Source organism: Halichoerus grypus, chromosome 5 (genome assembly GCF_964656455.1).
Source record: "Halichoerus grypus chromosome 5, mHalGry1.hap1.1, whole genome shotgun sequence".
NCBI lineage: Eukaryota > Metazoa > Chordata > Mammalia > Carnivora > Phocidae > Halichoerus > Halichoerus grypus.
Window position 1 is genome coordinate 133,661,335 of NC_135716.1, and position 14,619 is coordinate 133,675,953.

The 14,619-nt window shown below is 34.7% G+C and overlaps 1 protein-coding gene across 1 annotated transcript in view; it reads left to right on the forward strand.

Annotated features, from left to right (window-relative positions):
• C5H1orf141 (chromosome 5 C1orf141 homolog) overlaps positions 1–13,909 on the forward strand; it is a 37,048-nt gene extending 23,139 nt beyond the window's left edge. Inside the window, exons 5-8 of the mRNA XM_036077672.2 lie at positions 3,813–3,963; positions 10,079–10,148; positions 11,394–11,583; positions 13,337–13,909. Coding sequence (XP_035933565.1) covers positions 3,813–3,963; positions 10,079–10,148; positions 11,394–11,583; positions 13,337–13,909 — 984 coding nt within the window. The remainder of the gene's footprint in view (positions 1–3,812; positions 3,964–10,078; positions 10,149–11,393; positions 11,584–13,336) is intronic.
• Positions 13,910–14,619: the final 710 nt, after the last annotated feature.

Below are 14,619 nucleotides of genomic sequence, written 5' to 3' on the forward strand. Positions count from 1 at the left end.
GTAACCACGTTTAACTTTTAGGGGGTTTTTAATTTCTCTTATGATTCACTCCATAATTTTAAAGAATGAGCTTCTACAACTATTTTTTATTTATCTACTTTAAATATTATCTACTGAATAATCAGTAAGACATACTTGAAATAGCTTATTTACACTGCTCTACATTTCACTTCTCTCTGTTTTTTCTTCTGAATCTTTGATAGTTACCTTTTTGCTTTTTCTATTGTTAACTTTTGTACCTATAAATAAAATATCTAAAAATTTTTTCTTTTGTATCAACTTTAATCACTAACTCCTGATTCCCCTTTAAATAAGATGAAGATTTTAGCAGTCCTATTCTTTTCTCCCACTCTCCTCCACATCTTCTTCCCCAAGTCAAGTATGTCTTTAATTTTACATTATTGAGGTCAATGATTATATTCAACTTTGCAACTCTGATTAAGCCTTCGTGTTTTGTCTATAGCTTAATTCTAAAACTCAAAACTATAAATAATATCTGTTACTATGACATTGTAAATAACCATCATAGTAGAACAAAATAATGTGCTAGGATTACAGTTCTTCTCAATGGCTAAAATGTAAAAACAAAGGCTCCCTTTTCTTATTCTCCATCAGTTACTCAAAAAGTAATGCTATATGTTAGTCTGCCTCATATTGAGACCTTGACTTTCCTGTACACTTTTGAATTTTTTTCTGAATATTCTAGTTGCCTTCCTTTTTTTCTTGTGGAGAATGATAATAATAGCAAACATCTATATAGTACTTATAGTACTTCTATAGTATATAAATGCATATATATCTGTATGTGTGTATATATGTGTGTGTCTATAATTTACATCCCCAACAACTCAATGAAGTAAGTACTATTTTTATTCCTATTTTATAGATGAGAAAAAAGAGGTACAAAGAAGATCAGTAATTTGGCTGAGATCAAATTAAAAATAACAGAGTTAGGAAAAACCTAACAGTCTGATACATGCTCTTTTACCTCTAAGATACGCAACCTCTGAAAAAGAAGCATGTAACTTTCTCATTATATGTGGATATGGTCAAGCTTCCTTATTGGTTCTCTATTGAGTAGAATCCATTCCAGTCTTCTTGGAGGAATTGTTCATTGGAGCTCAGTGACTTTTTGTTCTAAATTTGATCCATTACTTTTAAGTCTGCTCTGCAGTTGTCAGAGTCATTCCCTTCCTGCGTTAGTTGCCAGATTCTAATACTCCATGTCTTGCTTCTTCTTGGATTTCATCTTTATTTTCCTAGAATATGTCTTCAAGAAACTTCCCTAGAAATGGCATGTATTTATTTTTCCCATGTATATGAATGATAGTTGAGCTGAGTAGCATTATATCTTTAAAATCATTTTTCTCCCTAAACTTTGATGACATTGCTCCATTGTCCTATGCCATTCAATGGTACTAATGAAAAGTTCTCAGTCTTCTGTAAGTGATCTTACCTTTTTCTCTGGAAACTTCTAGGATCTTCTCTTTATTGATGTTGTTTTGTAATGTTTTGAGGATATGTCTGAATGTGGTAATTTTACTTCAATTCATCCTGTTCAGTGTTCAATAGACTCCACCGTAAAGTCAAATATCTTTCTTTAGGTTTTAAAAAATGTCTTTTATTTCTTTTCCAATGTCCTTTCCACTATTTTCTCTGTTCTCTAATGGTCAGATATTAGATTTCTTCGACTAATCCTCTATATTGCTATTCTCTATTTTTTTTTGTCTCTGAAAATTTGTCCTTTATTCTGGTCTTTTTACTTCATTTTGGCTCGGTAATGACATTTTAAATTTCTTTCCTGTTCTTAGTTGCTTTTTTCTTTTCATAGTCTCCTGTTATATTTGTTCTGAGCATTTTCTGAAGATATTAGAGTTCATTTTCTTAAGTTATTTTCTGTTTCTTGAATTATTTCTTTTCTGGTGTCAGTGTTCCTTTTGTTTATCATGATAGATATTTTTGAAGTTATTGATTTTTATTACATCTGATAAATCTTCATTTGTTCATATTTAAGAATGAAGATATGGGTTAATCTTTCTATGAAACTGCCATTAATTTTATAAATAAGTATCTCTCTAGAATTGAGAGCCAACTCTTCTGTGTATACATCAGAATTCTCAACCAGCTAGCTTTACTTTAGCGTAAGAGGGCAGAGAGCAGGTTTATTTGACTGGTAGTCTGTCTTTCGGATGCTAACATGAAGAGAGTTTCACTCTGGAAACCAAACTCACATTAGCAGTAAGTTTATTAGAAGAAGAGCACTTATTTTATCCTGGGATTAATTAAATAAAATTTCCTGTAACTTTGTATGTGGGCTAGGGTAAGTGGGAAATGGGGGAAGTGGCAACTGGTTCAGAAATTCCATAGAATTTCAGTTAACCTGCCTCTTTACAACTTTTGTTTTCATTCTCACCCTAAATACCTGCCAACTCTAAGCCTGGAGTTTCATCGGAAAATTATTTTAATAGCTGCAAGATTTAAAATACAATTGATAAATCCAATAACCATCATTGATAAAACTACAGAAAATACTTGTTTAATATGATAAAGAATATCAGCATAATTTAAAAAATTATACCTTATATATAAAACCAATAACCAATTTCATAATTAATGATAGTCTATGGCATGGCAAGAGTGACACTTATCACTATTATTATTTATAAATAATATTGTATTGTTGCAATGCAAGTATTGAGCAATGCAATAGGAGAAGATAATGGAAATAGTAAAAGTTCTGGGGAATTCTGATGCAGTATGGCTGAGTAAGCTCCTATTATACCACACTGTCTCAGACAATGACTATAAATTCTATACAAGATATTCAGAACACACACACACACACATACACACAAATTACCTGAAGACCCTAGAGAGTAAACAAAAGAAGGTGACAAAGAAAAGGCATAGAAACTTGTAATAACTGACTTGCACTGAGCAAAGTTGCTATTTTTATGGCCTTTAGCTTGAAGGGTGGATGAAGTTGGCACTGCATGGGGCATCTAAAACTCCAACAGAAAACTTATGTATTTTTCTAGCCAAAAGAATCAGAGAGCAATGTTCAGGGCAACCCAAGCTTCTAGAAAGTGAGGAGGGACAAATAGAAGAGAGCCAAAGATGGTAGCCCCCATCCAAGTCTCTCACTAACCCCTGAACCATGCATGTTTAGGGAGACTGCAAGGAACCCAGCTAAAGATACAACAACTGAACTGAAATTTGAGCTGCTGCTCCAGCGACAGAGTGTATTTTGAACCTGATCAAGTTCATTGTTAAAATAAAAACATCAATAATCTTTGTAGGGATAGAGTAGGTTCACCAAAGTCTCCCTCTACATTAGAGCCAATCTGAGCCAATCTAGGAAAAGCTAGATCACTTTTTCCAGTTCTCCCCCTTTACTCAGAGGTATTCTGCTGTATCTATGTATGAGTAAAGTTTCTGTGTAAACTAAGAGCGCTTTTTTTTTGGCTCAGTATTTGAACTTTAGACTTTCCCTGCATTTGGAGAAATAAATTTTATATATGAATATAATGGAGACAAAGAAAATAAAAGTTAGCGGTAAGTGTGAACATAGTCCAACTTTTTAATTTCTGTAGATTTGTTTCCTCCTCTATAAAGTGTTATTAACATCCATATCATAGGGGGTTTTTTGAGGATTAAGTAAACATTATATTTGGAAGTATTTAAAGAACTAGACAGCTGTTAGTTATCATAATTAGATATGCCAAATATGAATAATCAAATTTAAATTATTTATCAATATACCTGGAAAGGAATAATTTCTAAGATAGTTTTCCATTTTTCCTGATGTTCAGGTGAAGAATGCTAACCCTTTGCATGATTTATATTTATACCCACAGAATACACAACCATGTAGAAGAACACTGCGTCCTACCATCATTTCTCCTGCACCCAGGATTCAAGCCAATGCTTACAAGAAGGAAAAAGACTCTACTTTATTTGCAGGTATATATTTTGTGTTTTTATATTGAAATAGCTGAAAATTAACTGTATCTAACTTTAAGATACAAGCTTTAAGAAAATCTTTAACCAAAGAATATCAGCATCTGATCATATCACCACATTATTTCTCTACTTAATAACATCTGAATAATCTCTATTACAAAAATGGTAAAATCTAGATTCCTTAGTATGGTATATAAGATTTTTTCAGTCTTCTATTCTGTCTCTTTATCCTTACTGATTCTAGTCACAATCTGTTCCAACTGTTGTGTAATTTGATCTGTTCTGGTCTCTATGCTCAGAACATACTTCTCCACCTGATAGATGCTTATTCATCTTGAATATTTGGGACATTTACAGCTGTATTTAAAATAAAATCTGACTATATATGGCTCAAACAACAAAGATATTTATTTATTATTAATTAATTAATTTTAAATATTTTATTTATTTATTTGACAGAGAGAGGGAAAGAGAGAACAAGCAGGGGGAGTGGGAGAGGGAGAAGCAGACTCCCCGCTGAGCAGGGAGCCCAATGTGGAGCTCGATCTCAGGACCCTGAGATCATGACCTGAGCCAAAGGCAGACGCTTAAACGACTGAGCTACCCAGGTGCCCCAAAGATATCTATAATCTCAAATAACAAGAAGTCTATCAGTAAGGCAGCTCCAGGCTTGGTTAATTCAGGGGCTCGATGAGATATATCCAGTCCCTCCATCGTTCCTCAAGTTTCTTAAAAAAGTAGTCTGTCCTCCTAGCCCTACTTTACAGTTTGGTGCCTACTATTCAAGATAACTTGTATGGGTAACAACATCCACTGAAAAAGAGAAAAGCTCTTTGATCCCTTTGTAAAATGAGGAAAATGCCCCCCAAGCACTCCAGCAGACCTCCCCTGCTGTCTCCTTGGCTAGAATAGCTTAATGCACCCTTATCTAAACCAGTAAATCATTATCAGCTTAGATAAGTTTTTCCAACTTTTAACATGATACATATAAGATATACAGTAATATAGAGTAATATATTAATAATTAATAATATAATATATAAATGTTATATATTATATATAGTCATATATAATATATGATATATAGAGACAGCAGAAGATTCAGCTTCATGGTGTCCTAATTGTCTTTTTCTGTTAGCTGAACTTGATTGTGGTATTTTAGTGTTTTGTACAATTATTACTAAGGACACATATAATACACTGTATTCTATTTCACTTTTTAAAATGTTGGTCAAAAGATGCTAAATTAAGTTTGTGTCTAAATTGATGTGTTATAGCTCACATTTTGAAAAGCACAGGCTGAGATCATTTAAAGCTTCACTTCCTTGAGTTAGGAAGGAGCCCAGCCTCCCATGAAAGACATAGTTGTTTGGAGAAAGATGAATAAAATCAGAGTTCTATTAGCATAAAAGGGAGAAAATGGACAAGAACTCTTTTAACCACATTATTTTCCTCTGCAGTGGTTCCTAATAGCAGGCTGTTCTATTCATTCAGCAAAGCAAATTTCCCTTTATAAAATTTCTTGAGTCTCTCTACCGAAGAAGCATTATAGTTCTTTTATCAAAGTCCCAAATTAAGACTTCTGGGAAGTTTGGCAACATAAATACAAATTTATCCTGGCCAAAGTGAATAACAAAAAGAAGAAAAATTCATTAAATTGAAACTAAGACATTTTATCCTAAACTCAAAGAAAATCTGCTACATATTACAAAATGAAATAGTTTGAAAGAAGATTCCAGAAGTTGATTCACAATTCCATTTCCTAAAAGAAAGGAAGAGTATTTAAAAAGCCAGTAGAAGATATTCTGAAAATACTTCTATTGACCACTACCTCCTCACTCTCCCACCCCACCACACACTCAAAGAAAAGGGGATTGTTATTAGTGATGGATCACAGAAAGATGTAAAACCTCCCCTTTGGGATCCTTTTCCTCTTTGCAAGTCAACAGCAGTCCAAATCTGTATTAGCAGTGTTTTGAGAGAAATGTAATGATCATACCTAGCCCGTTCTTTCTTAGGCTTCCCAGTATTGCTTCGGATGTACTCAGTTAGGGGGAAGGCCTCCTAACTTAGAAGAGCTAGGTCTTGAAAGGAGGGTTGACAACAGAACAGACAAGATACAATTTCCTAGGAATCATCTTTCCAAGTATGAATAAGAGCCACAAGGGCAACTGTGTAAAGAAAAAATATATGACTCCATCAAACAGCCCAAGAGCTATGAGGCCTTTCTTTGACTAAATGCCTCCTCAAACTTGCTTATCCCAAGAGAGAGGACTCTAACCCATGTGGCACTTCACACATAGATGGACAGAGTACCCACCACCATCACCACCTCATTAGAGTCATGAAGAGGTTTCACAGAACATATAGTGCACAGAAACAAATTTCGCCATAATGTTTCAGGGCTCCAGCTCCCTCACCAGCTTGTTCAGGCAGCCAAATGCCTGAACTCATAACATAAGGTAACATCTGGATTCGCCTATTAATTTCTAAGGGGAGAATTTAACAGTATCTAGATAAACAGGGAGAGTGTCCAAAGATTTTCCTCTATTATTTTTGAACTAGTCTCAAGCCTGGATTTAAGTGTCCTGATTCAAAGGTGAGTAGATGGAAAAACAAGAACATGGGACTTTTTAAATATCTTGTAGCAAATAAAGGAGATACTTTAAAAGATAGCTAATGGTCACATTCTGATGGAAATTGTACCCTGTGAAACAGGAAGAAATTTAGACAATAATTGTTTCATATGCTCAAGAGATTAAAGAAAATGAGGATTCTGTGAAACAAGATTCAAAGATATAAAAGATAATTGCCAAAAATGAAATGGTGCTGTCAGAGCTAAAAATATTTTTAAGATAATACACAACCTAAAATTATATTAAAGTAGCAAAGAGGAGAATAAACACTGGAGTAAACCAAATCAAAGGTCTGAATGTCAGGTTTAGGAAAATCACATAGAATGCAATGTGAAAGGACAGAACTATGACTGGATTAGACAAGATAATACAATGAGGGAAAAAAACAGATATCCAAACCTGAGATAACCAGTGTGTTTGAAAGAGAGAACAGAACAAATTGAATAAACTTGCTGAAAAAGAGCATAGGAAAACTATCTTGGAATAATAGAAGTACTCAATATCTTGATTTTGTTGATGCTTATATGAGTATATATATGTCAGAATTCATCTAACTATACATGTAAAATGCATGCATTTAATTGTGTGCAAATTATACTTCCATAAGTTAAGTTAAAAAGAAAGCAAAAGACTAACACTGCAAAAGTCTAAAACACCAAAAACAAAATAATCTAGGGGCTCCTGGGTGGCTCAGTCGGTTAGGTGTCCGACTCTTGGTTTTGGCTCAGATCATGATCTCAGAGTTATAGGATCCAGCCTTGTGTAGGGCTCTGAACTCAGCACAGACTCTGCTTGAGGTTCTCTCTCTCTCCCTCTGCACCTCCCCTCTCTTGCACTCTTGTGTGTTCTCTTTCTCTAAATAAAATTTTAAAAAATAATTTATATCTAAAATAATCTGAAGAAAATAATTTAATAATAATCTAAAACAATCTGAGAAAAGAGTTTGTATAAATGCAATAAATATTAATGTTTCATTTAAAATACAAAATAAGGTTAGTTTTAAAGTCAATGACAATCAAATACATAACATACTTTATCAAATTCTGCTCTTCTCTCTGTGCATTCCTAGTGAATTCCTTGGCGTTTTCTTCCAGCTCACTAATTCTCGCTTTGGCTATGTAATCTAGAGATACAGAATTTATTTTCAAGATTTCCAGGTTTTTTTTATATTGACTTTTTTGTTCTTATTTCAGCCTGTTTTCATCTCACAATATCTGTTTTTTTATATGAATTTTTTTCATTTATGTTTTTGAAGTTCCTAAACATACCATGTTTTGTCAAGTCTAAGATGTCAACAATGACACTGTCAAACTATGACATGATGCTAATATATACCTTAGAATTTTAAAGTTGTTTTTGGATTCTTCTATTTAATTTTATTACTGAATTTATCTTCTACTTGTTAACTTTGTTGGCTGTCTTTCTTAGCTTTATATTTTTCATATGTTTTAAAATTTTAGAAGTTTCTCTCTTCACTTGCCATTTACTCACTTTACCTTACTCCTTCCTTTCCAGAAGTTTTGAAGTTGCTGCCACTCAGACCTCATGGCCCTCAGGATGAACCAGATTTTAGAGTTGTGAATGTTCCCTCCCCTGCTAGGGAAATACTGCAGATAAGGCAGATCCAGTCATCATGCCCTGAAGTGGTTTAACTTAGTTCCTGGTTACCCAGTTGGCCCTGGGAAGGAGTAATTTTTCACAAGCCAGGGAACCTCAACCCAGCCCCTTGTTTCAAGCAGTGGACCTGTTTCTCCCACTTGCCTATCTCATTTCTGTAAATAGCTTCGCTGAGGCTACCCAATCGCTGAGGCTAAAACCTAGAAATCATTCTTGATTTCTATATTTCCCATATCCATCCATGAATCAGGATAGTTGGATTAGCCTCCAAAATATAACGTGAAGCCAGCCATTACCCAGCACTCCCTCTGCTACAATTCTTGTCTAATCCATGTCTAATCTAGACCACAGCAATAGCCTTCTAATTGGTCTCTCCATTGCTGCTAGCACCCTCCACATTCCTCCATACCTCCACAGACTGTCCATCTCAGAGCAGTTAGAGTGATGTTCCTAAAGCATAAATCAAACTTCTTTCTTATTCTGCTTAAAACCCTCTAAATGATCTCTGTTATAACCAGAATAATGTCTTAAGTTTTCTGTATGTCCTATGTGCCTCTATATGATTTGGCCCCTGCTACCTGTCTCTCTCAGCTTTCTCCACTCTCCCCCTCATTCACTACACTCCAGCAATATTGGCCTTTCAGTTCCTTCACCATTCCCAGCTGATTTCACAGTGAGAACTTAACACTTGCTATTTCCTCTGCCTAGTAGTCTGTTTGCCCAAAGCTTCACCTGGTTGCCTTTCTTTCTCAGACTTCAATTCAAATATCCCCTCCTGAGAGAGGCCTCTATAGCGACCATAGGGGAGGTGCCATGTTTATTTGTTTTCATAATACTTACAAGTGGTTGAAATTATTTTATGTATTTATTTGTTGGTTTATTTACTTGTTTATTGACTGTTTCCTTTTGCTGGAATAGAGCTTTTGTGGTAAACTGTTATGCTGAAATATTGATCCTTCAGCCTTCAAGACTGCTGGGTTGGCCTTATGTCAGTCTGGCTACAAAGTGTACTTAAGTGTTTATCCCAGTGTACTGTATAAGAAATATTAAAATGTTTGCCATTGGGGCACCTGGGTGGCTCAGTCGGTTAAGCATCTGCCTTCAGCTCAGGTCATGATCTCAGGGTCCTGGGATTGAGCCCGGAGTCAAGTCAGGCTCCCTGCTCAGTGGGGAGTCTGCTTCTCCCTCTTTATCCCTCTCCCTCTGCCCCCCACCTCTGCACACACTCTGTCAAATAAATAAATAAAATCTTTAAGTAAAAATAAAAAATAAAATGTTCACCATGATGTGGAAAATGTTGGAAAGCACTGCACTAGAATACAAACTACTTCAGGACAAAAGAAAAGTTGAATTTACTGCTAATAGCATATGTGTCTGGGAACACTTCTAAGAAAGTAGGGAAATGCTGGAGTGTCCGCTAAGCATATTTGGAAGAGTTCAACCCTGGACACCTCCTTCATGCCAGATGGCAAGATCTGTTTGACCTCTGCTAACTAACCTCCCTCTTTACCAACAGTGTTTAACCATCTGAAGCTTCCTGCTGGCTAATAATGACTACATGTTGGAAAGATTTGAAAATTTGGGAATGTCTTTCTTCCACAAAAATGTCCAAGACCAGTTTTATGTTTGATTTGTCTTAGCCAAACATTAGATCCTTGACCTCAGTCTTATCCAGTTCTGTCTTGTTCACTTAAGTTCTTACTTTTAAAAAAATAAAAGTTCTAACTGAGTAGCTACTACAGATCAAACACGATACCAGCTGCTTTTCGTTGTTATTTTACATTGTAAAATATTTTATACAAGGTATTTTCTAAATGCCATTATATATGTGTCACTTTTATGAAAATTGTTTATAATTTCAGCTCAAACTGTAAAAAACCCTGAGGAATCATTACATTTGTCTGGTCACTTAGAAGATTATATCAATAAAAGGTAATTTATTTTAATGTTTTCATATTTTATTGTGTTCAGTGATGTTTCTAATAGGAAGAGTTCTGCCTTTTATTTTTTAGTAGACCAGAATGGATTTATTCGGGCACATTATTACCATTTAGGACTGTACTACAATCCAATGACTGGTCTAAGAGTGCTCTACTCGTCAGCAGCACATTCATACCTTGAACTCATGTTCTATCTGCTTCAAGTTCATAGGCAAATGGAAAGAAGGACATGGAAAAATGAATAGAGAGAATACAATTGTGTTTTTCTAGTAGAGACAAGTTTAAATACACTACAGTATGGATGTAAGAAAAGTAGCTTTGTGGTTTTGTATAAAGCTCTGATCTTTCTCATTAGATACTCAGATTGAGTAAAATCATGTTAACCCAGCGTGTTTTACACTTTGGAGCAATAATGTACAGCCTCTCTAAATTTATCTCAGTCCTGTTTCTAAGACGGTATCTGAGTATATGATGAGATGCTCACTGGACTTTTTGACATTGAGGAAAAGGTACTTGAGTAAATATCTTGGTCAATGCCCTTTTACTGCTGGTTTCATTTCTAGGTGTTCTGTGGCTGCTGACATCTGTGGTTCATGAATATAAGATCTATTCTCTCTGACCTTGGATTAGGTCCACTCTCAACTCTCATTAGTGTGGTAGAACCCTCTGAGCCTCCGTCATGACCTTCATCTGTCCTTAGACTACCCATACCTCACTCATGCCAGGCCTTTGATATGGACTACCTCACCCCTGAAATGGCAACCACTTTGGTAAGCCTAAACTCAGTGTCCATGTCCTATGTGAGCCAAAGGAAATCTGGAATGAAAACTATATCCTCTTTCGGCCTTTAACTATACCATACCATTGTTAAGAAAGCTGGGGCCACCCTATGTTGTCAGGAAGCTGCCTTACAAAGCACTTTTTCCCCCAGAATCTCAACAAAAGATATGGCAAATACCTCTCTACCTTTGGTGGTTCTCCTTACGCTACATAATATATCTCGTCCACACTCAAAAGCCAAAGAGGCATATATATTATTGTATTGCTTCCACCCCTGCTTTTGCCATTTCCCCCACACACAAGGCAGGAAGGAATGGTCTTGTTGTGTGGAAAGTGTATGGCTGAGGATTTGGGGGAAAAGCTGGCAGTGACTTTGAGGGATCGGGGAGACAGACCAGAACTGACAAACTGAAATCAACCCTATCATTATTTATGCTGAACTTGTGCTCATTTTCAGAAGAAAATCTCCCCCACAAATGGATGAATTTAGCACAGAAGAAAACAAAACCATAAAAAATGATCAATTAAGTGAATATTGCTCCATAAGAAAGAAAAGCTTGCTTCCCTTGTGCTTTGAGGATGAATTGAAAAAGCCAAATGCCAAGATAATCAACATTAGTCCACCAAAGACAGTAACTTCTCACGTGGTAATAATATCTACTATTGTTCAGTAAATATGTGTATAATTGCTACTTGTGGGAATCTTATATTCTAGTGACTGGAATCTTTGATAAATCCTTTTTACTTTTCAGTTTCGCATTACAAAGTGACAACACTTAGATTCTTAATGCTCTTTTTAGAACTGCCACCCCAAAAGTGGGGATTCCTTTGCATCAACTGAAAGTTTTGTGTTTTTCTTTATGAAGAAGGCTTTATCAAATTTTCTTGATTATAAAAGAAATATAAAGCAAAAATGGTATTTTCAAAAGGGGACTGCATGATGTTTCACTTTTCTAAGTCTATTTTAGCTATTTGAAGCAGAAAATACATGCATTAAAGGCTATTTGGTAGCTCACAGAGTCTCTTGGAAGGCTGGAGAGACAATCTGGCTTGAAAGCTATACAGTCAAGAAAAAAAAAAAAAGAAAGCTATACAGTCAGGAGTCACCCAGTTACAGCCCCAGACTGCTCCACTGGGACCCATGCTTTTGTTATGGAGTTAATGACTTTGATTCTGGGCAGGAGATACTATTTCTAAGATCTTTGACACTGCTGCCCTTCAAAGCAGATATATCTGCTGCCATTCTCACTAGAGTGGTTTTCACAATGCCCAACTTCTGCCAGTGCTTGCCTTCTCTGAACTGAAAACTATCTCAGGTGTATCTGATTGGCAGAGCTTAGGTCACATGCCCTAACCTCAAGGGAGGCTAATAAAGCTAGTTTCTGTCTCTGTTTAAGAGTACGTAGATTTGTAAGGTGGAAAATTCCCGGAGGTGTTGGACAGACCAAAAATATGACAAATCTCCACTACTGTGGCTAAATAGGTAGCATTGACATCCCAGTGGATTGCAAAACTAGATTTGTCATCATCTTTTAGTAATTATAGGCAATAATATACCTTTGTCACTAAGTATGCTGATGTACAATTAGATGATCCTTGGTTTCTTACTTCATTAATTATATTTCTAAAGGAAAGGTAGCAATCATTGACTTAAAGTTTGCAAAGTAAATACTGGTAATATGCATAGCTGACCAGTTTCTTTAAAGTTAATCTTTTTGCCCTATAATGGAAATATGGGAAAGAGTTTAGTGAGTAGCTCATACATACAAATTTTTCTAGTACTGTGACAAAAATAGTCTATTTTTAAAGTCAGTCTATTACTTTGGTTATTTTATTCTGCAAATATATACTGAGTGCTTTTTATGTGCTAAGTAAGGGTTGGAGTACAAGAATAAATATAATATTGTAAAGATACTTTTATATTCTTGGAATTATTTATTAGGATATCCAGACTTTGTAATTTTGGCTTATAATTAGTTATGTCTCTTAAGATCTTTGGCTCAATTCATTTTTTTGGTATGCTTCTTATTTCTGAATGTGGGAACCTAAGAAATGCCAGAACAATGTTCCATCCCACCAACTATCCTATTTTCCAGTGACAACATCTCACACATCTAAGAAATATATTTATTTTGTCATATCTCACTTTATTCAAAAAGGATTCTAGTAGGCCAAAAGTTCAGATTTTACCCCTAATATCTCAGCAGAATATTAAGAGAAGGAAGTGTGTCACATACAAGTACATTTTTTGTGTGTTTGAATACCATTATTGTTCATATTAAAAACGTCTCTGTAGTCATTTTTAGAATATTTTGCCATTTTATTTTCATGTTGAAAAATATATATAGCCTTCTTGTCTCACTAGACTGATGACTAAGTACTCTTTTCTTTAATCCACAGGAACAAAATGACACAAATCCCATAATTTTCCATGAGACTGGATATGTACAAATGTTACTTTTGACAAAAAATAAGCTTCCTTTCCATCCTATAGAAAAGGAAAACATTTACCCATATAAAAGAGCAGATTTTGTTTTAGAAAGAAATTGTGAAATCCTCAAATCTTTAATTAGTGATCAATTTATTATCCCTTCCAAACCTAAAAGAATTATGCCTACAACATGGAAAAGAGATATACAAGCAATATCTTTTGAAGTGGGCCATAGAGTTGTAGAGGGTAAACTAAGGAAGGAAACTAATAAGCAGACACTTGAAAACTTATCCTGGAGTAAACTCTACAATTTCTCACAGACTTTTTCCAGCCTAACAAAAAAATTTGTTGGCTTCTTTGATAAAAGTGTTATTCAAGAAATGAGTGCTAGACATGGCAACTTTGAAAGAATGTTTTCTACAGTAAAACCAAGGAGCAAATTCAGTGCCTTACCAGTCAAACATTGCTCAAAGCCTTTAAAAAATATACTCAAAGTCCATAAATTAAATAATGTAACACCAATGGATGATTTGTTAAACTAGTCAAATGAAATTTAGACACCTCAAAAAATATTGTTTATACAGCAATATTTAAGTAACAAAAAGCAAACAATGAAGTTCCAAGATCATAGAAGAAATTCTTACCAAAATAATGTTCAAATGGATGGTATAAGAAAGCAAAGCATTGACATTGGAATTACAAGTCAACAGTCATCTGTTCAAGAAAAGCCAACATTTTTAGTAAATAAAAGGACAAAATTAGGAAATAATTATCAACAAGAGGAACTAGTTCATGAATTTTTATGATCTCAATTAGAGTCCTCAATCATCAGCATTTCCACGGTTAAGTCTGATTTGGGACCAAGAATGACACAGACTGTTTCTGGTAATTTGCTGTTGGAAGCCAAATAACATCAATAACCTTGCTTAATAATTGAGTATCAAATAAGACAAATGTACCATTAACTTGATGCATGTGGAATTAATCGTATATCAGCATTTTGGATAATCATTGGAAAATAGTATTACATTAGCAATTCATGCAATTAAAAAGACTGTAAAATTTAAAATAGCTTTTTGTTAGTAGACACTGGAACTTCATTGCTATAGAATGCCTTTTCCAAGTATAACTTTGACTTTTTTCAGAACTGTTAAGTAATTTAAAAGAATAACTTATCCTTAATAAGCTAAAAAAATTTGATAGCAAGTCCTATAAATTACTGAACATTACATATATTATTATATTGCTATTT